The 23,958-nt window shown below is 33.0% G+C and overlaps 2 protein-coding genes and 2 pseudogenes across 2 annotated transcripts; 2 read left to right on the top strand and 2 right to left on the bottom strand.

The window, feature by feature from the left end:
- Window positions 1-354: 354 nt before the first annotated feature.
- LOC120162319 lies at window positions 355-6,717 on the bottom strand (annotated as a pseudogene).
- On the bottom strand, window positions 6,535-10,534 carry LOC120161914 (protein ROLLING AND ERECT LEAF 2-like). The gene is made up of 6 exons (XM_039172118.1): window positions 10,434-10,534; window positions 8,180-9,410; window positions 7,871-8,082; window positions 7,541-7,764; window positions 6,787-7,461; window positions 6,535-6,747 (listed from the first exon to the last, which is right to left on the bottom strand). Exons 2-6 carry the CDS (start codon window positions 9,309-9,311, stop codon window positions 6,732-6,734), a joined length of 2,259 nt encoding a protein of 752 aa, XP_039028049.1. The 5' UTR covers window positions 9,312-9,410; window positions 10,434-10,534; the 3' UTR covers window positions 6,535-6,731.
- A 4,154-nt stretch (window positions 10,535-14,688) lies between these two features.
- Window positions 14,689-15,057, top strand: LOC120162318 (stigma-specific STIG1-like protein 1). The gene has a single exon (XM_039172483.1). It carries the CDS (start codon window positions 14,689-14,691, stop codon window positions 15,055-15,057), a length of 369 nt encoding a protein of 122 aa, XP_039028414.1.
- Window positions 15,058-17,374: 2,317 nt separating this feature from the next.
- On the top strand, window positions 17,375-21,463 carry LOC120161921 (annotated as a pseudogene).
- Window positions 21,464-23,958: the final 2,495 nt, after the last annotated feature.

The raw sequence follows: 23,958 nt of genomic DNA, 5'->3' as shown, positions 1-23,958 counted from the left end.
AGAAAAAAAATCTTCTCCTCCACGTGCCCATTCTTGTTGATGGAAAGAAAGAAACTGTACAGATTTGCAACAAGCAAGCAAGTCTTCTTCCACCTGCAGCCTCGGGTCTTCAAAACAAAAAGAAGCAAATGCAGCAAGCAGAGTTAGAACAGTTGAGCAACCATTTTGACCTTGTTTTGCTTCCATTTAGGCAACTTATAGAATTCAGCCCTTTTCATTCCCAGCTTCTCCTTGAACTCCGCCGATGACAGGTAAGTCTGCGTTATGTGGAATGTATAGAAATTATAAGAGAATCAACGATATAATGTATAAGGCAATATCATCTAAGAAGCCATACCTCTCGTTTGGTCACATCTATATAAGTGAAGGGATTTTCTGATGTTGTTTTAAGACATCCGTACGGGTATATCGGACCACCTTGCTCTTCCTCTTCTCCTTCATCTTCATTACCTTCTCAGCAATGTAATTCTTGTATCCATCACTAAGACCGCCCTGATGGATGTTAATAATTGAACCAACCATTAGATAAAACATCAACATGAGTGTTCATCATTAAAGTAAATGTTACACATCGAAGTAATCGAACCTTGAACACGATAAAGCTCTGGAAGATAAAAAAGAATAGAACAGGTTCACTTCCTTCGTGAAAGCAAGCCTAATAATCAGATAGGACAGCATGAGAAGAAAACCGAAAGGATGTGTCGCAGTCGTCTTTCGGGTGAGCCTGGAATTAGGCTTCGACTTGAATAAAATGTTAGAGCTGCCACCGATCGTTTTAAATATAATATTTATGTTGATCGGACATCATCTTACCTGATCTGTTTTTTACCAGAAATATGTCAGATTCGGGAGTTGGTTACAGTCAATGAATGATTAACACTCTTTAACTGTCTTTTCGGTACCATTTAATTTTTCGGTTGTCTTAATTGCGAAAATTAAAATTTAAAAATTCAATTCAAACTAATTACCTTTGATCGATTGAAAATATCCGTAAAAAGTCAAAAATATTATATAAGAAATATTAAATAAATCAAAGGAAAAGAAAAAAATAAAAATAAAAATATTAAATAAATCAAAGGGGAAAATAAAATAAAATAAAATAAATGTTAAATTTTAAAAGTAATAAAATAAAAATAATAAGAAGTAAAAAATAAAATAAAACAAATAAAAAACATACTAAAATTAAAAGAGGAAAATGAATAACTTAAAATTTAAAGGATCAAATTGAAATAAATTGAAATTTAGGGATTAAATTGTTACTAAAAATGAGTTGCAAGAGAAAAATAAAAAGTTAGGGGATCAATTTACAAAATATAAGAAATGTAAAAAGGGATTAAATTGAATAAATTGAAAATTTAGAGATAAAATTGAAATAGGTGACCAAAATGAATTACATATCAAAATGATAGGGACTGCGAAAAGAATTTAAAAATCCTCTAATTACACCATGATCCTCGATATATAAATACCCAAAACCCCCATTTTCATTTCATTTTACACATTTCCCTCAAATATCATCTCCCTCAGCCTCACCGAATTCTCTCAACTCCCCTAACCGGGTGAAATCCGGTCACCCTCCGATGACCCCCCGCCGTGCCAACCGCCACCTCTGGCAGCCGGAAAAATAAAACTCCTCCCCCAAATATTCTCCTCAACGCCCTAAAGCTAACCTCGAGCCTCGATTTCCCAACTCGAACCTCAAACGGCATAGAACTAAAGAAAACCGTTTGATTTTCTTACCTTGGTCCGGCAGTGACTCTTTGTTCTCCGACGAGCTTTCACGATACGAGGCCTTCGAATTTGGTTTCTTGGTATTTTGTGGTTGTTGATTGGTGATGTTTTGCTTGCTCCTTGTTGTGTATTGGTTGTATTTCTTTTGTGCTTTGTAGGGGCTTTTATAGTCATACTCGGAATTATTTTTCGGGGTTAATCTTGTTTGCTTCGGAGGTCGTTTACCTTGTTTCTTGATTTATTCGAGATTAGGGGTTTTAATTTCTTCACATTAGTTTGTTGGTCGGGGTTTTAGGGATGATTCAGTCCCTATTCTTGGTCGTTATTATTCTGATTCCCTATTCAAGGGCCGAGAAAATTGACCGGTTTTCGATATGTTTTCAGGCGCGTGGCTCCACGCGCGATCCCTTGCGGCGCCATGTTTAAGGATAAAAACCCTAATTTTCTTTGGGCTGGGTCAGGCCTGTTTATCCTGTGTTGGGCTCCCACCGGGTTTGCTGGGTCAGATTATCCGATTGGGTGTTGACTTGGACCCTTGCTGGACTTTTACTGGACCTAAAAGAAAAAATTAGAATTAAATAAATAAGCAATAATATAAAAATAAAAAATAATATAAATAAAAATAATAAAAATAATATTATTTAAATATATATATATATATTATATTTATTTTCCAAAATGTTTTTAAAACCATATATTATATATTTTCAAAAACTATATATTATATATATGTTTTCAAAACTATAATATATATATATTCAAAAATCATTTTCAAATCTATATAATATATATATTTTCAAAAATAATTTTCAAAACTAATATATATATATATATATTCAAAATATATATTCAAAAATCATTTTCAAAACCATATAATATATATTTTTTCAAAAAATAATTTTTAAAACTATATAATATATATCTTTTCAAAAATCATTTTCAAAACTATATAATATATTTTCAAAAACCGATTTTTTCTAAAAAAGTATATATTATATGTTTTTCAAACCGTTTTCTGAATAAAATCCGGACGAAAATGGATGTCTATAGGATGGAAACGTCGTCGTCAACAAAAGAACAACAATGCTCTAGGTAAAAAAAAACTAATTGGGCAATCATGAACTTCATCGATTCAACCATTTTGCTTGCCATAGAAACAGCAGAAGCTCTTTCTTTCTGTCATAAAAGAAAAATCAATGAAGTAACTGCTAAAGTACAAGCATTCTAAGAAAAGGTAGCACGATAAGCATACGCATATAGCCAAACACAATGAGTTTACAAGGGGAAATTTAAAAGGAATTAAAGTCCCACCAGCCAGAACCAAAGCAAGCAAGCAAGCAGAAACAGAATGGTGACCTCCAATGCAGTATTCTAACATTTCCAAAGCTATTTAGTGAAGACATTACAGCTAAAGAACGGTTAATCACCTCAACGCTATGCTTTCCGAACCATGTTTTTCTTCTTTGTCTTCTCCGGAATAAGAATACTGAAAAAAATAACAATCCCCGCTGTAAAATTTCGACTGACTTTCAGCTGGAAGGAGAACTTTGACCTGGCCAATCACACTCCAAACCTATGAGCCAAGTCAAATGCTATCATCAGTGAACTGACGTAAGCTCAAGGTCAATATTCTGCATAAATTATGCCGATATACCCTTTAATATTAATTAGATTTCAAGTTTAATATACCTGCAAATTTCCTGTGCGATCAATTTGTTCTTGTGGATCTTCTTCCTCAACGGGAGCAGCTTTTAGAAGACCCTTGACATCCAACCCCTGGCGTTGTTAAAGAGCTACAAAAACCATTGATGATATGTTAATAATACATCTTCAAGTGATTACTTGATAGTAAAAATGGTGAAAAAGAAATCTTAAGGACAATTCATACTGCAAGCATGGCAACATTGAGAAGATATTCAATTACTAACCAGCAACTTTGCCGCTATCCTCCTCGGTAACAGTAGCATTGATGGTAGGGGGCCAGCACTCGAACTTGGACCGAAATAAAACAGTCTTGAATCCCTCAATTACACGAATTAAGCGGGATTTCGATCTATTAGAACCTTGTATTAACTCCTATTCAGTTGCATGAGCAATTTAAAATAGGTGAATTGAGAAATTCAAGTAGAACTTTTGTCTAAACCGCATCAGAAACTACTTGCTATTTCCTCGGCTTCTTTACTTGCAGTCTTCCTTTCGTCAAGAGAAGTATTTCTTCCCATCCATACATAGACTTCTAATCCACAGTCCAAAATATAGCATTTATCATTGAATAACAACTCTCTTGTCAAGGAATTAGCCTCAACTGCCTCTGCCTTCTCCTTTGTTGAATAATCAGGTAAAGAAAATAAAAGAACACAAGAATTTTAACGAGGTTCAGTAATGTACTTACGTCCTCGGTGCCCTAGGCAGCACTACAATTTTTATTCAATGTATCATAGGTTTTGGTTACATCTCCTTTTATAATAAATAAACTCTGGTATATATTCACAAAAATAACACTTTACCGTACCGGTATATTTATGAGTCATACCTAACACCCTTCTCAATACTTGACAGTCAAACGTAATCTAATGAGAACGTTTTTCGATTTACAAACAATATAGTTCCAAACACACATAGACATAGTATTTTACCGTAGCTGGTTGGATGAGGATCGGAAATCGTGTTCTCATCACGAGCAGCCTTCCTAAGAAGTGGAGCATAGCCACCAAATAATGCCCAAAATTCTCCACTGGCAGCATCAGCCATCAACTTTCCATCCTCTGCATGGAGTAATTGGATTGAAATCATTATTCTAAACACAATTAACCACTTTTCACATCATTCAGATTATCCTTAATCAGTTAGTTTACACTCACCAATGGAAGCTATTTCACATTTCCCATCATGGTAATTATCTCTTATGTATTGGGCAACTTCAAGTGCTTTTGCTCTCTTTAATGGATGTATTGGAACTATTAAATTGAAAGATTTTGGACTTGGTATCCAGTATAAAGATGTTATCATGGTTGAGTGTGGATCGAGCAAAAGGAACCTGCCACGACACACGTCAACAACTTCGATTAAATCACATCCTCAAACGATTATCAGTCCTTAAAAGATCAATGAGATCTAAAGATTTGCCTCTTTTAAATGGACAAGATGTTTCCCTCTACAAATGAGCAAACGTGTCTCGTATTCACTTTCCTTAACGTCTTTGAATCCAGATGCAACTCCACCTTCCCGGGGCATGTTGCACGGTTTGACAAGGGAAAGAAACTTATCAGTTTCATTTCCTTGTATTTCACGATATTGAACCGCATGTCCTCCTAGAGCAGCATCGAGTTCAATAGTTTTGGCTGCAGCAATACCTGCTTCATCCTATGTTAAACGACTTGTGGTCACAAAACTGATCTAAAAATGCCAAGAGTTGTACGAGAAATAAAGATTTGTGGCAACAAAGTTTACCTGGGATGTATCTATACCGAGCCAGTAGTGGATTTCATGACGTAAGGTGATACTTTTCGAAGCAAATGTCTGTGCCAACAAAAAGTAATATTACAGATAATAATGCATCTTGGACCCTAAAGCCATAAGCATAATCAAAGTTATATATATCAGGGCTCACTCTTTAATAAGACCCTCTAACAAACCCTTTTTCTCCATTAACATAGCCTGTTAGCAGTTGCAAACTTGCAATATAAAGAAGAAAAATCCAAGTGCTTCAACATTTACCATCTTATGCCAAATTTCGGAACCAAAAGAAAGGTGTAACATCTATAGATACTCGTCTTCCGGAAATACAATTTCATCCAGGACACTATTCACCAAGGAGGGATCCTGCATGAAATTGTATTTCCTGTGGCTACAATTGCCAAAACCGTAACGAGTATCCCCAACACGTAAAAAACCAATTTGATACTTGCCTTCAAAACAATATAGGAGTCTCCAGTGATAAATTTTCCATTGGATGAAGCTGGAAGAGAAACAGGACTAGACTTTTCGATGCGCCAGATTGCGAGTCCACTGCATAATGTGTAAAGGAGAATAATTCATTCAAAACCAGACATACCCCAACATTAAAAACAAGAGTACTTGTGATTCTTGCTCATGCTCTCTAAATTTGGTCACCCTGCACTCAATGTACAACCAAAAAATTGCTGAAAAGGAACAAAACTTCAAATTCAATGATTTTGATACATGAAATGCTACAAAGTTTGTAAAGGATACGCTTTTTGGCCAGCTCCTTAGAAAGCTGGATCTACATTTCTCATGGAAACCGCCAAACTCATTGGAAAGAAGAAGCAACACAATCCTACACAATGTTCAAGGTAATTGCTATTGAAAAAAGGTGATCAAATTTGTAGTACCAAAATCAAACAAGGAGATGGACAGAATCCATATTACCTTTGTTTATGGGTTTTAAACTGCATTACAGATTCAATTTGTTGTTGATGGTGATGGTGATCTTGTTTTGTAAGAACATGAGTGCTCCTTTTTGTTTTTTTTTAATTAAATATTTTATTTGTTTACAAGTTAATGAAGAGATGAAAAACAATTACTAATTTAGGAAAAAAATTGTAAGGGAATGGCCCGAGAAAGGCGAGTTTCATGTGGAATAAATAGAAGAGGTCCGTCACCAAGGAAATTAAGGTGTGGCTTGATGCTAGGCCCTTGTGTTTCTCCTTGTATATAGTTGTCGAAATAGTCTGAATCGTAGTATTTGTACGGTTTTTATTAAATTTAATTTAATTAAAATTGTAATAAATATATTTGATTTAGTAATATTGTAAGGCATATTTGTTAACCATACTAACTGCATTTACATGAAAACTCCTTAAAATCTTTTGGCATCGGTATCTTCCCTATCATTATGCTGGGAGCCACTAAGTTTGTGGTAGCTTCGCTATGAGTTCTGCATAGCCATCGGCTGAACCGATTGCAAACTCGCATTGCAACACACATTCCGGCACAGAGTACCCTTACGGAAATATTGCAAGGCATATTTGTTAACCATACTAACTGCATTTACATGAAAACTCCTTAAAATCTTAAAATCTTTTGGCATCGGTATCTTCCCTATCATTATGCTGGGAGCCACTTAAAGTTTGTGGCAGCTTCGCTATGAGTTCTGCATAGCCATCGGCTGAACCGATTGCAAACTCGCTCAGTGAACTCATTGCAACACACATTCCGGCACAGAGTACCCTTACGGAAACATCACTCTGTTTCTCCACCGTCATCGCCTCTTCCACTTCATCAATGTTTATCAACTCCATGTTTTCCCCAGATGCAAACCTCTTCGATCCTACTCTAGATTCCTCTCGTAGTTGTTGTGCATAGAGTGACCCCATTCCTGCTGCAAAAAAATCTATACCGTCGAGGACTTTCAGCTCACGAGTAGCATCGAGGAACCTTGACCATTGTATGCAAAGTCCGAATATTGCAAGTGTCCAGCTGGACCGGCGAGGGGAAAACGGCAACTTGGATGTATCGGGGTCTGACCTCAAGCAGCGGAGGAGCCAGCCGCTTAGAGCCTGTAAATAGGACCGCTGAGAAGCAATCCATGTCTCGAAACAGGCTCTCCAATTCCTTAGCTCAGCTTCAAGATTTGCAGCAGCTGAGAGAGAAGATTGCCTTTTTGCTTCCAGCTTCGAAGGTGCTCCTGCTAGTAAAAGCTTAGCTTCATCCAAAGTTCGCTTTTGTGCCTGGTGACACTCTGCCATCACTTTCCACATCCTGGCTAACCTGTAGTTTATAAAATTGAAAATTTAGTTTGCAAATGATAGGAATGCATTTGAGTATGCTTACATTGAAACTGACATACCCTTGAACCAATTCCACAAGTTGTGGTTGCAACTCCTCGTCCCTCAGAGTTTCGATTCTCTTTGAAATAGCTTCAACTGAATGTATTGAAACCTTCATCTGGGTATGCAGATCTCTAATTGCTGCCCTCGTTTTATCTACTGCATTCGGGTCGTCTCCCTTCACATCTTGGTTCCTCAGATGCCTGTTTTTCTTCTCATAAGCAAATCGAGTCTTTTCTCCGGACTGCTTGGAAAGATAAGCAAACAGTTAATCAGTTTCCTCTATTAAGTAGTAGAAACAATCATAATTCTCTCTCTATATATTTTTAAATGATTCATTAAATATATACCTTGACTTCCTCATAAAGTTTCTTTTCCCAGGCATACAATCTATCCAATGTCGATTGGTGGCTACCATGAAACATGCAGGTTTCTTCTGAGAAGGAGCTGCTGCTTTCATAACCTGCCTCTCTGGAGCTTGAAGAATTGATTAAGAATCTTGACGAGGACGAGCGTGATGAAGCAGACCGCAATAAAGCTACCGGATTCAGCATTTTCATGGCTGCAACAATGAACCTTTGAGTTCAATACGCTGAAACAATAAATGACCATAAAAACTACCTACTAAATCAATGGATAGTAAATGTTTGAGGTTCAACCTGTAAGCTCATTTGATGTTGATGAGTACTGAGCTCTACTAGCCTCTAACATTGCTGACACTTCACTCGCTGCATCACAAGCTATTGTGAATTGAGCCTCAAGATCAGTGATGACTTCCGCCATGCTTGTTGGCCTTCGGTTAACGTAAACTGTAAAACCCGGTGTTTCTTCTTTAGCTTCACCACCTCTGAATGCAATCTTTTTGTTACTGACTTCCACTTGTCCGGCAGCTTGTGATCGTACTACTTCTACGCTCACTTTCCCTTGTGACTGTATATCTTTTGCATCATGCTCATCTTCAACTCCGCTATCTATTCCCTCCTCATCCTCATCTTCATCGTCCTCATCGACATCTTCAACGGTAACTTCTTCTCTATTATAGTTTGTATGCATTTTAGCTTTCTCTTCTACCAATTTCACCTTACTCTCATATTCTTCTTGTTCGGTTTCATCTTCTTCTAGATCAGGAATTCCTTCTTCCTCCCTTACCTGCCTTAGTCCTCTGACATCATCTTCCATCACTGCCTGATCGAGACTGCTTCGGTTGGGATAACTGTAATAATCCAACGACGAAAATGGATTCCAAAAGAAGTCCCATTGAGATGTTTGAGGTGAAGGGGGAGGTATATTGGGTCTATTGTTGGGAGAATAAGAGAAAAATGAGGAACTCATAGTAGAGGATTGCATTGTGAAAATACCATCCATGCTATAATGGTTCACTGGAGAGTAAGCTTGGATTCGGACGGTTTCTGGTGATTGAGGCCTCTCCTCAACTGCAACTGCAGGATGACCACCTGATCTCATGTAACTTACTTTCAATGTAGACTTGGGATTAGATTTAATTGTTGCAGTCGAGAAGGATGAGGGCGGAAGCGATTTGAAGTCAGGACTTCCTTTCTTAAGGGGCGTAAAAGGTGGGGTTATAAAAGAATCTAATAAGAACTCACGGCACTCATCTCCTTCGACATAATATCGAATAGCTGCTGAAACTCTTCTCAAGGATTGAATGTAGGCTATATGCCCAGATGCAAATCTAGTTCTTTGCTCTACTGCCTGCTTAATAAAATTCTTCCTATCTTTACAAAGCTGAACTGACTCTTCATCATCAAGTTTCGATTTAGAACATCCCATGATCCACCCTCTTTAATTACCGGTTGCAACTTGAACGAAAGTCGAGATACAATGTGTGTTCTGGAGTAGTTCCAATCAGATTCAGATGGATTCTCCTGACTGTTGAACAGAAACAATTAATCTAGTTCAGAAACTTGAACCAATTTGACGAAGTTCGATAGGTTAACATGACAAAGATTCTTAGCTAAATATACAAGGAAACAACTCGAGAAAGCTATTGTTGTTGTGCTTTCCCTAGATTTCAAGTATGAGAACATCTCAAACTTCTATACCATAACAAAGAAATGGAACATCCTGATAAGATAAACTCTCTCAAATCCCAACACAATAATTGAGAAAATACTGGAAATGGCAAATGCTAGTGTGTGTAAGAAAATTTAATCTAAATATTAATAAAATTGAAAAGGAAAGTGATAATAGCATAGAAGAAAAATGCATAGGATACTGAATGAATGAAGATGAAAGGCACAGCAAAAGAATAAAGGTTTAAAAGAGTAGAAAAGGGAAAGAAAGACTAATCAAATGTTGTGATTCTCAATGACAGCGTAAATTGTTATACTATATGAAAGATGGTGATAGGATAAATGATCACACACAAAAAAAAAGAAAAAAAATCCAAAATCCTAAGATTGAAAAAGTTAAGGGAAAAAATACGAGCATTGGAGGAGAAGATTATCGGCTTAAATACCGCTTAATAGACTAACTTCTAACCCTAATTACTGATATATATATATATATATGTATAGAATAATTGTTTAATTACAAAATAAACTTGCAACACGAACTTTTAAGATCAGATCAAGAGTAATTCAGATCACAAAACTCTAACAGTATTATTGTAAGCGAAAATTTAAATGAGCTGTTCATTAGAAAAGTAATCATCCCTTAAACAAGAAGGAAGAGCAAAAGAAACTAAGAATCTACATTGAAACAAAAGGAACTCATTTAAGAAAGAGAAACGTATTCAGCGCCGACTGCACACAAGAAAAATGCAGCAAGACAAACAATGAAAATCTAAATCCAAAAACAAACAGAAAAGAGTATCACCATTTCATTGCTAAGCGAAGACGAAGAGCACTCTAATTACTAAATAAAATAAAGGAAAACCTCATTGGTATTTACCTGGGAAGAAATGTAGGCGGGAGTTGTTTTGCTTTGCTTGGGCTTTGATCAGAGGGAACAGAGAGAGACGTTGTGAAAAGCAACGGTCAAAAAGCCTAAAGCCAAGTGAAGAAGAAAAATGGAAAAACAAAAATAAAAGTAATTAAAGTGAGATAAAGGAGGGGACAACGAATATGAACCTGCCAAAGCTTTTACCCTTCATGCTTCACTTTATTTCAGTAATGCCACCCCAGCCCTTCTTCGTGACCCAGTACCCCTCATCTCCTCCCATCTTTCCAAGTCATTCTTATAGTTATTTGCATTTATTTATTTATTTTTATAGCATTATATGAATTTTAAAACAATTAGAATTTTCGTATAACTTTTATTATATTTTCTCATTTGAATATTATAATCTTATTATGTTGAGATTTCCTTTTAAATATAATTCTTGTGAAATCATGCTACTTGCATTTTAAGCGGTTAGAAATAGAGGGAAAATTATTTTAATCATATGATGTGTTTTTGGCTTAAAAATTTGTTTCAATTTAAAATTTAATATTTAAAATCTTTAAAGAAGACACTTAACAATATTAAAACTATGATTATGAGAAAAAAAATCATCACCAGTGTATGAAACAAAAACTTTATTTATATATATGAAAAGAGAGGGGGTAGGGTCCGTTTACATGGTTTAGGTTTTTTTTATTTTATAAATTGTATATTATTTTAGGATCGTTACATGAGTGAAATAGGACTGTTGAGATTGATAGTAAAAAAATAATAGGATATTTATAAGAAGAAGAAAAAAAGAATGTGATATAATATTAATTATTTATTTCTATTTATCCAATAATTTTAAAATTTTATAAAACTAAAAAAATATAATAAGTGTAAGTAAATCATAATCCGTATATATATCCCTACTACTAACAAAAAGCCACAACTCAGTGGAAGGACTTTTTTTTACCAAATATCATTCATATAAAAATAATTTCTACTATGATATTCATTTCAAATTATTTTTCAGATTATCATCATTTTTTGTCACTTAGGATAGAGGCGTATTACGTGGAAAGTGTCTTTGAAAGCACATTCTGTAATACGTTTTTTTTTGTTGCCTATGTGACGACAACACAAGCACAAGTTGAACTAAAATGAAAGAGAGATAAAAAAATATGAGTCAAAATATGTTATATATAAGTTAGTATCTACTTATACAATATAAAATTCTTTAGTTTTACAAATATTTTAGACCATTGGATGAGTGAAAATATATTACTAATATTGACTCCTTATTTTTTCCAATGAATATCTTTTTATTATCTACGGTTAATCTCAATCATCTATTTTCATTTATTCAATGATCTTAATTTTTTGTAAAGTTAAAAGAGTTTTACATTGTGTAACAGGATCTTATCTATATATATATATATATATATACAAATTTGTTTAAGAAGAACAAATGTGGACGATGTATGTTGAAGACACATAATTACATGAGTTGAATGAGACGACGATATACATGTATTAACTTTATGTTTAATCTCCCAATAGATATATATTTAAAATTATATATATATATATATATATATATAATTCGACTTAAGAAGTTAATAAAATTTTAAAAACCCACATATACTTTATAGTATTTTCAGCAAAAATTATTTATGTTTACAAGAGGAGATTTGTTAAATTACATATAATAATCTATCAAAAAATTACATATAATAATGATAACTTAATCATGCGTTTTAAATCTCTCAAATCTAAACTATAAGATACTTTTTAACAAAAGATATACGAAATTTAATTTTTGTCATAGCCAAAATCTTAATAAAATTTCAAACTCGTATGGAGGAGTAATGTTATTTCAAGATTATCTTAAAAATTAATTTTTATTTCATCTATATTCCGAAATAAACCTCAAAATCTTATCGACTATTTCTTTTATTATTATTATTAGGGTAAACAATATATTTAATATCTAAACTATTATTTTTGTTTTATTTTTTACTTAAATTTTATTTTTTTAAATCTTGTCTAACATTTAGTTTATGTTTTAATTAGGTACATGTCGTTAAAAAATTAACAAATTTACTGACGTAATATTTTAATTTTTTTAATGAAAATGTGACGTTATTTTATAGTGACACATCAAGAACATCATTAAGTTTTTAATGGTATGGTACTAAAATGAAACATAAACTAAATATTAAATATAATTTTGAAAAAATAAAAGTAATAATTTATGTTATAATTTACTCTTATTAGTATTGGTCTGGGTAAACATTAATCAATGGAGAGAATGATAAATGATTTTAATCATCATGATTATGAACATGTATATTATTATTTATTTTTCAATCCGAAACAAAATCCTATGATTAGCACTTGTCGGATTAGAATTTGAAGACATGTCTCTCTTATAGTCAAAGGTGGTAACCAGTGACAGGGGTATTTTGGCTAATCAAGCGGGAATTTGAGCAAAGCTGTCTAGAATTTTGGAGCTCGGGGAAAAGTGGAAAAGAAAGTCGGCTCTAAAGAGAAAAGGAAAACACCACCGTAGGTCCCGCTGATTACGGAAAGACTCGTGACGGGAATGGAATGGATGCTTCCTCCGTTACGGTTTTCTCAAATATCGCCCACCATTTTTCTAATAATTATCGACATTGCCATTGATTGTTAATCACACTACCTTCTTATATTCACGGATATAATACAATAGAGTCTATCCACGAAAAAAAAGTAATTCCCCAACTATAAATATATAAAAAGGAAGTGTTGTTTTTATTAGAGTTTTTGAAGTCGAATAATTATATTTATATAATGTAGGTATATTTTTAATGATTAATTTTTTAAATATATACCGCATTAATATTAAAATTAAAGAAAAATGTATTAACATATTTTTTATAAACATTAAACTTTTATTGAATTATTAGGTAGCATCAGTAGTAAAAAAGAATGTTGTTCTTCTTAAAGGATTTGAGTTTAGGAGTGAACGTTCGATTAATTCGAGTCGAATAAAAAATATTTTGAGTTATTCAAGTTGACGAGTCCTATTTTATAACTCAAACTTGATTTGAAATTTTTTCGAGTCCAGTCGAGTTTATAAAATTTGAGTTGAGTTTTCAAGTTTCTATTTAAATTTAATTGTAAATATTTATAATATTGTGATACTATTTGATTCCAATTTAAATGGTTTTTTATATCCATATACAATACATATATATTTTTTCATATTTTTTACTTATGAGATATACATATGTCATATATAGTCGAGAGACTCAATTTAAACTTGAAAATCAATCTACTAGTTACTAAAAATTTCGAGTTATTTGATAAATTATTCGAGTTACTCGAGTTGTATTTTATAACTCGACTTGAACTTGAAATTTTTTCGAGCCGTTTATGAAATTACAAGTCAAAGTCAATTTGAGTCGTCTTTTTTTGAGTCAAGTCTAGTAGAAAAAATTGATTTTTCGAGTCGAATTTTATTCGCCCCTATCTAAGTTCGAACAACTGTGTGTACAAGACGTGTATAAGTTGCCAATAGATTAATCAAATTCTGACCAAGTAGATATTACCTTATAATTATCAATAGACTATTTTATTAAAAAAAATGGTTGCCCTCTAAGTTCCTCAAGGCTTTGCCCTGATTAATCAAAACCAATGTCGCACATTTGGTTTTAGTGAGTAAGTCTCATAACAATAATTTACTGCATATATAAGACGCCAAACTTGAGATCAACTTAAATAATATCAAACTGCTTACCACTTAAACTAACCTCATTGGTGACTATTAAAAAAAAAGAAAGGAAATTGCAACATGGACGAGCCGCTGCTCAAGAATAAAATTGGCCAACAAAAACCCAAGCAATCAAAGCCCAGAAGGCTTGAGGAACCTTAAACCTAAACAAACAGTAAACACAAGGTGGGCGGCAGAGGTAAAATAGTAGTATATGAATTAATGGCCAAAAATGTTGTACATCTTACTTAGAAATGTAGATATGCATCATCATAGGGATCTTTCCTTCACATCCAATCAATTGATTTCCTTTTAGAGATATGCACTGATTCTGTAACACAATGAATTGAATTTAGACCACACCAACATAAAGCAAAACTTGTACTTTCATTTTCCCTATGTCAACTATTTTCCTCAAATTTTGTCTATAAATTCTTCACATCTTCTTCCAAAACATTCACAACTCAACTCACTGAAAAAACAGCCATGAAGTCGCTAACCATCCTCTTTGCAATCTCAGCGGCAATGGCGATCTTTGTTGCAACAATTCAGGCCGACTTCGACGAAGAACCCCATGTTCAAACCGACCAAGATCCGTTGCGTCAATTCGTAGCTTGGCAGAACCCCAAACCCAGCATGACGTGCGACAGGTTTCCGCGTATCTGTCGTCAAAAGAAGGGAAGTCCGGGACAGGATTGTTGCAAGAAGAAATGTGTTAATGTGAAGAAAGATCGATTCAACTGTGGTAAATGCGGGTATAAGTGCAAGTACGGTGAAATATGCTGCAGAGGGCAATGCGTGAATGCTTCGTTTGATAAAAGAAACTGCGGTGGGTGCAATAACAGGTGCAAAAGGGGCGAATTCTGTGTTTACGGGATGTGCAATTATGCTTAATTTCTCAACCTTGTATTAATTTGATGTATGCAACTGGACCTGACCCAAGTTAATCTGGTCCATAAATAGTGTTTATGAAATTGAGTAATTAACTCTTAAAATCTATTAATTATAATTATACAGGCTGATGTATTTAAATAATTATTATAATTTTTAATTTTTATTGAATTAGGTATAATTAAAAAATTAATTATATTTTCCAATTATAAAGAGAAAACTGATATACTTACGTGTAATTTACTTCATATAGATATTAATTTTATTTAACACGATTATTTTAGATTTAACCCGATCTAAACGGACATGCTAGTTTTGTTTGTTATTTTTAAGTCGGTTCGTCTCCACGTACAAATGGAAGTTTCCCTAGCTTTTGGGAAACCTGTTTTGTCTGTTTTCTTGCAACATAATTATTGGGCGAATTGTGTCTTAAATTTCGTGACTTACAAATGAATTAGACCAAATTGGGAAAGTTCATAGCTCATCGAAACCGGTTTATGCTTAAAATAACAAGCCTTTGATTTTGTTTTATTCTTATAATATAATTATTAGTCGTTTTTTAATAAAATGAAAATAGTTTTAACATTATCCCCCAATGACCCTAAAAGATATAATAAAATGGATTTTAAATTACTGAAATAAAGTCAATTTCAACTTATAAATATTGTAGTTTTGTCATGAATTTAAGATATTACAAACTATCATACATATATATAAGTGTTAATTTATTTTGATTCGAATGTTTTATTATTTTATATAAAATGTTTTTTTTATTTTTGTGTTTAATTGAAATAAAATAGATTGTTAAATGTGATTTATTTTTATTTTTTATAAAATATTTTATATTTTGATTTTTTGTAAAATATCTTCTCATTTTTACTTCAAAGTAAATTTTCAAAATATTATTGTTGATACTGGCATTTCTCATTCGTTGGCACAGACACTTATTTCTTGACGGTGATGACAATAATATAAAAAAATTTAATTTTTATTATGATATCTCTTAACTTATATTGGCGAAAGTAAGTATTCGTATTTAATTAAATATTCTGATATTAACATTTCTTTTTTGATAGTGGTATCATTAGCCAAAATATTATTTTAGATCTTTCTTAACTTGCATAAATGTAAATAAATATTTTTTAATAGAATAGTAAAATAATCCTTATATTATTGACATGTTCAACATAAAAAAATAATGTACACCGATGTAAATAATTTAATATATTTTCATCATAAACAATATCAACACAAGTATTATAATATTTTAAAATGATATTAAAATTTTATAATAAATAATATTAATTATTATATTTAATATTTATAATAAATAATTTTAAAAATATCAAACAAATAATATAATATTCCAAATTATCTGAAATAAAAATTAAAAATGAAAATTCTAACCCGCCTCCAGCCCTCCACTGCTTCATTGACCCTGCTCAGTGCTCTCCTCTCTCTCTCTCTCTCTCTGATAAGCGAATAATCAAATACCCACTTTACACAGATTATTTTTTCCCCTCTTGTTTTTCCTTTGTATATTTATATATCAAATACAAATCTGCTTCCTTGTTTCTTGGTCCATGCTTGGCCTGCCCTAGATCTTCGAAAGCCCTGGGCATTATGAGATTTCCTTCAGTATTTGTTGATCACCTCCATTCCTCAGGTAACTTGCTTATCTGTCTCTCGAAGTTGCTTCCTCGTTTTACTGTTTCCTTTTTGCCTTTTTCTTTGAAGTAAGAGAGATTGCTTCGTTCTTTATGATTCTTTCTAGAGGAGGAAGTTATTGACTATGGAGGGAAACTGAGTGTGAAAATGTTGTTTTGTTAGATTTGAATTGGTCTAAGGCTTTTGGTAGGCTGGAGCAGCGAGGTCGTCGATTTGGGTTGACCTTTTCTTTTGCAACACGTTTTTCCTTTTGTTTTGATAGAAATTGTTGAAAGGAGGTTGACTGTGTTTGGTTTTAGTAATTAGGCAAATCCAGAACTTTGCATTTCTTTCTTAAATTCATTCTATCTGTGTTGTATCAGTTGAATAATTTTTGCTTTTGAGCGGTTTGATTTTAACCTGCTAACGGTAAATTTGTATTCGGGTTTTTATTTATTTTGAAATGCATATAACATAAGCTTGACTCTGTGGTATTTTTCTAATTTGTTTTAATTATAATTTCATTACCGAAGTTTTAGGGTTAAGGATTTGATCGTGTTTTTGTTGTTCCTGGTATTCCAGTCTTGTACCAAGTTCTGTTTCATGTCTCACATATATTTGTTTCACGAACTTAGCATTTCTGATGCTTTCCCTTGTGGTTTCCTTTCTCAGATCGCATAATTGACGGATTGAAGAACCTGTGATTGGTTGTTGGATTGTAACTTTTGTATTTGTTTGGAGAATTTGGAAACAGAAAGAGAATTTTATGAATATAAAGCTTTGGTGTTTGTACTAGATGAAGGGAGCTCAGGCATGGCGACCAGGCAGCATGGGTGATCTGCAAATCTTGCCTGTGTATCGCCACCGCCCTCCACTGTAGAGGCCAATATGGATTCTTTTCTTCATTTCATTAGTTAGCCTTTTTCTAGTTTGTGCTTATATCTATCCGCCGCAAGGCAGAGCTGCTTGTTATGTATTTTCTTCTAGAGGTTGCAAGGTACTTACTAATTGGCTTCTCCCCTCACCTTCAAGGGAATTAAGTGACGAGGAGATTGCATCACAGGTTGTGATTAGAGATATTTTGAATATTCCTCCTGTCCAATCTGAAAATTCTAAAATTGCATTCATGTTAACACCAAGTTCACATCCTTTCGAGAAGCTTTGGGATATGTTCTTCCGTGTAAGTTATTACCTTTTTAGCCATCCTCTCTTATGTCATTATATTCTTCATGGATATTTTATTATCCCATTTAATATCATGATCATTATTCTTGAGCTTAACTTTTTTTAACTGCTTTTTGTGAAAACATTCATTCAAGGCTTGTTTCACCCTGTCTCTTGTCTGAGCTGATATGTATTTGTTTATTTTTTCAATGAACCGTGCTATAGATTCAAAAGAGCAGCAATATTATTTAAGATTTTAATCACCCTGTATCTTTATCAAACGTTTTCTCATTTTTCCTGGCAGGGGCATGAGAGAAAAATTTCGGTTTATGTCCATGCATCAAAAGAAAAACCAGTTCATGTGAGCCATTACTTTCTTAATCGGAAATTCGCAGTGATCAGGTCAATTTTTTCGACTAATTTTCTGATTGATTGATATATATCTCTTGCTTTCTTTCTTTTTCCCTTCTTCCCTTTGATATGATATTTTGTTATGATTGAATTACCTTTCCATTGGAGGTACATGTAAAGTATCTCAATTTTACATTGCTCATTAAAGAAAATACTGTAATTCATCCACTGTGGACTTGAAAACAGCTCCAGTGGGAAACCTGATACGCAACAACTTAATTGCAGAATGTCAGAGGGAAAGGGGTAGATTGCCTTCTATCCTTCCTTGTGTGAAGCATCAAGAGCTTGTCTCTATTCACGTTTCTGCTTTATGAGTTCTGTCATAATTCATGGTCCAGCTTTGTTTTTAGTTTGGGTAAATCTCTCGGAATGCAAGCCCAAAGTCATCGAAGCTCTTACCATGTCACCCAAGTTTTATGTTAAAGATTGTTAGTAATTATATATACAGCATAACTTTACACTCAACTATTAGATGCAGTTCTTGTCTAGTTAAGCGCTTGTATGCATGTTATTTTTAATTTCAAATTTTCGGTTAAGCTTTGTAATCTTAGAAGGATATTCGTCAATTACAACTATTGTTAAATGGCAATTCATCTATTTTTTGTTGACATGATTATTACTTTAAGATTTGTTGTCTGTGGTGGCATTTTGATTCGTTGCTATCATGTTACTAGTGGCACAATTTGATGACTGATAATCCTTGGGTTTATGGAGTTTGCAGGTTGTATGGGGGAAAAATTCTATGGTTGATGCAGAGAGACAACTATTGGCACGTGCTCTAGAAGATCCCGATAACCAACATTTTTTGTTACTTTCTGATAGGTAAATATAGTTTAGTTATGTCCCCTCTCCCACCCCAAAGGATTACTTTAAACTAACACCAATTTGTGAGATTGCAGCGGTGTTCCGTTGCATAATTTTGACTATGTCTACGATACTAATATGAGTTTTGTCGACTGGTAAGTAAAATTTTAAGAGTGAGTGGCAGACATTCAGGAACTATTTTCCCTTATTTGACATCTCCCCCCCCCCCCCCGGGCCAGCTTTTTGGATCCTGAACCACATGGAAATGGAAGGTATTCAGAGTACATGTTACCTGAAATAGAAAAGAAAGACTTCAGAAAGGGTGCACAGGTATGTCTGAATTGATATGCTATAAAAAGCAATTATTATTTATATAAAAACACACTACAATAGGTCGATCTGAATGGTAATCTGTAGCTGGGACATTTTAATAGGTCAATCTGAATGGTAAATCTGTAGCTATGTCACTGTCATGTTAATACGACAATATGAAGCCAATGCATCTGTGATAGTGTTTCTATATTTGTCAAATTTGATTCCCAATCCCCCTAGTTGATGCATTTGTGTATATTCCCATTTTGAATTTTCGCTCTCCAGTCCAGCTACAAAGTTTGTCAGCATTCAACATACCTCTTTTAACCAAATTATTTAGTGTCTTGTTGTGGCAATAAACGAGTGAATTTTGTGCAGTGGTTCTCAATGAAGTGAAAACATGCTCTGATAGTAATGGCTGACAATCTTTACTACTCAAGGTTCAGGGATTACTGCAAGGTGAAATAGATCTTAAAATGTAGTTTGATTTACACTAATGTCTTTTTAAAAAATATTCAAGAACTTGCTTTTCTTTATGGATGAGAGAGTTGGTTCATTTTTTTGTTTATAATTTAATGGTTTTTTAATATATTCGTCATTTCGGAAAATAACTTGAAACAAATGAAGAAAATTAATACGAGTTTTCCAATTGAAATTTTTTGGGCATAATGCCTAAAGTAGTCTACCAACTCTGGTTTCTTGCGAGCATTGTATACTTTTTAACATATATCCACTGAAGTGGAAAGTATTATTCATTTCTATTTTCTTAATCTCTCACTTCTTTCCTCTGATTCCATTGCTCCTTTCCAATCCAATGCTTCCACCATTTATGAGTTAAGATAATAGTGGAACAGTGTTTCTATATTGTTAAGTAGAGCAATGAATATCGTCGAATAAAATATGTAAAGCCTTTTTTTGGGATATAATAGACATTTCTGCATTCTCACTACGATCTGTTCAGTAAGGCTGGATTTATATAAAACTGAGATCAAGTTGGATGTTATTTTCTGCATGACCTTAACCTGTTTAGGTTTGGCCTGCTAGTTTTCTAGGTTCCCTTTAGTTCCATACACCGTATAACGAGGAGATGTGTATTGTATGATTTAAGTATCCGGTAATACTAGTTGTAGAAATTTGAAGTAACATAGAATTAATGCACAAGTTTAAGGTTGCTGACTTTTCATTCATATTCTTGATTATTACAGCCAGGTTTTGATGGCAAAAATTGCATTGCAGATGAGCATTATCTTTCAACTTTCTTTAATGTGAGACTCACTCTGGATGATGCTTCCTACTTTTCACTTTAGCTTCGCCTGATTATTTTTTTCTTTTTCATTTTTGATGCCATCAGATGATTGATCCTGGAGGTATTGCCAACTGGTCAGTAACACATGTTGATTGGTCCGAGAGGAAGTGGCACCCTAAGTCGTATAGGTCCCGGGATGTTACCGAGGATCTTCTGAAGAATATTACGGTACACATGTTTGTCTTGCAGTATTTGTCACCAGGGATACTATGGTAGATTGGGATTTGCCAATAATGATGAATATTGCATTATGTTTTTGGCAGTTAAAAGACTTGAGTATCCACGTTACAAGTGAAGCAAAGGTATACATTTCAAACAATTTCTCTCATGCTTAAAGTCTCGAGATTCCGAATGTAGTTTCATTCTTTCCCGGTTGTTCACAGAGTGTAGAACTGGTGCAACCTTGCCTCTGGAATGGTATCAAACGGCCATGTTACCTATTTGCAAGGAAATTCCATCCCGAAACTGTAGATAAACTGATGACGCTCCTCGATTTTTGACTAAATTCGTTGGCCGGTTTTTTGTTGATCCTTCAGTGCCCCATCCTTGGTTTCGCACACAGATCATACATTTTTTGTAAATGGCCAATGTTCCGGTACTGCAATTATCGATTCCTAGGGCAACAGGGAGAGCATTAGGCCTTAGAGGAGGCTGACGCGTTGTTGGTTGTTGCCTCGACCAATCAAATACAAAAGAATTTTGCAGTGTGCTATGGTCAATGGTGACTTGAAACCTGCCCAGATCCGAATCCTTTGTAATATGTAATGCGAGTTTAGAATAATTTAAATATGATCTAAACATGAAATTGATACGAATTAAAATTAAGTTGTTTATTAAAGAATCAAAAATTTTAATTGTTTGATTGGTTTTTTATCCATAACTTGGTTATATGCATATTAATTTAAGATGAGCTAAAATCACAATGCTTGAATGATATCTCAGTTGTTAGAGGAACGGTTGTTATTCTTAAACGTCATAGGTTTCATTGTCAAATGATTAAGAATTTTTAAAATAGTTATTATTTAAAATCATCTTACATTAATAAAGAAAAATTCATCATAATATCTACTAAATTGATGTTTTATGATAAATATTTTTCTATTTTATTTCTTAATAATTATAGTGAATCACAATTTTTTTAAATCATATTAAACAAAATTCAAAATTATCTAAACTCTAATGCGGTATTGAATTACATTTTTCTAAGTTATCGAGGAGTTCAGAAATTTTCATATATAAAATTTTATGCTAACATCAATATTTATAGGTGTCAAAGTAATTAAATATTTGAAAAAAATTTCTTTTATATTGACGATGTATGATATCAAAATTAATAAATAAAATAAAATAAAAATCCAAAAATCATGATTTAATACAAAATTCTTAAACCATCCATATTAATCTATTGTAGATCAATAATGGTCTGTCAATATTTAAAAATAATAATTTATAATTTTATTTCAATTTGTTTCAATTAAGAAATGGAATAATATCTTTTTGGATATTTCTAGCCAAACTTCCCTTTCTAACATTGGCCGAGTATAGAAACATGCACAACATAAAATTAAATTGCAAGCAATGGCGGATCTAGAAATTTAAAAATGAGGTAAAAAAAATTTATACTTTTTGGGTATACAACATTTCTTATCTTTTTTTCTTCTTCCTTTAATATATTGAACTATATTTAACATCTAATCTAAAACAATGGATATGCATTTGACCCCTATGAGGCCATATGCATCCGGCCCTTATTGCAAGTACTCCAAATCTCACGTGTCATGTTTTCAAAAACAACTTTTTTGTTAAACTATTGTTATTGTATATTGATTATACTAAAATTTAGGATTTAATCCTTATATTTAAATTTAAATAATTTTATCTCTAATTCACGGTAAATTACATTCATGATCATTTTAATTATGAGTGAACTTCAATTTGGTCGTCAATCTTTTAATTTTGTAAATTAAACCACTTAATTTTTTTAAAATGATAAAATCATTATTATGTTGTTATCAATTGACAGAAGAGTTGACGTGATAACTAATAAAATTAGTATAATTATACATTTGGTTCTCATTATTTACACAATTTATCAGTTTTGTCCGAATTCAAATTTAAATCAATAAATTTAATCCTCTAATTAGATTGTGATTAAATATGCAACTATATTAGTTTTGGTAGTTGTCACGTCGGCTCCTCCGTAAAAAATTAATGATAGGTGGCCATGGGTGTAATTTAACTTTTTTTAAAATATTTATGAGAATTTTGAGTAAGTAGTTGACCTGCATCTTCAGCCTAATCTATTAGTCTAATCATTTCAATCCACATATAATTGTTTCCTAAACACATAATTTAAAAGAGAAACAAGAAAATATAAGGAAATGGTCGTAGGGGTGTTCATTCGGTTAAAACGGTGGCTGACCGAATCGAATTACTATTAATTGAGTTAATCGAATTTTTTTTTAACCATTAACCGAACCGAACTTTTTTTTGAAAATATTAACCGAACCGAATAAATTTCGGTTAATTTTCGAATTAACCGAAATTTTTTAAATTTTTTTAATTTATATAAAAATTGAATATTTTTTAATTCAAAAACCAATTTACAATTATTTTAAATAATATATAATTATAAAATAAAAATTTTATATGGATTTTTTAATTAATTAATATTGATTTAGGTTAAAAAAATTTTGGATCTTAAACTATTAATTGAGTTTTAAATGGTTTGGGCTAAGCCCATATGTTATATATAATATATTTAAAATTTAAAATTTAATTTCGGTTAATTAACTGATTTCGAACTCAATTAACCGTTAATCGATTTTTAAAATTTTATTAACCTTTCCCCGACCGAACTAATTCGGTGGTCGATCGAATTAATCGAACCAATTCGATTTGGTAGATTAATTCGGTTAAAACCGAAAAATGAAGACCTTAGAAATGGGGTGTTGTTTATCTTCTTCTTCTTGCTCCTGCAAATACGCATCTCCAAATACAGTTCGTGTGGTTCACTCCAATGGATATGTGGACTTTGAGCATCCCATCACAGTGAGTGAAGTCATAGGCAATCCCCCAAAGCAATATCTCTGCACCGCCGCTCAGCTTTTGTCGGCTGGCTCCAAGCCTTTGAACCCTGATACTCGGCTCCAACCAGCCCACCTCTACTTTGTGCTGCGTTGTCCACCTCACAAAACGACGTTTCTCCTCTGGATATGGCGTCTGTAGTAAAGAGGCTTACGGCTAGAGCCAAATCCCAC

Source organism: Hibiscus syriacus, unplaced genomic scaffold (assembly GCF_006381635.1).
Source record: "Hibiscus syriacus cultivar Baekdansim isolate YM2019G1 unplaced genomic scaffold, ASM638163v2 tig00111402_pilon, whole genome shotgun sequence".
NCBI classification, from domain to species: Eukaryota; Viridiplantae; Streptophyta; class Magnoliopsida; order Malvales; family Malvaceae; genus Hibiscus; species Hibiscus syriacus.
The sequence above is the reverse complement of the archived record's forward strand: the minus strand, read 5'-3'. Positions and strand labels throughout refer to the sequence as shown.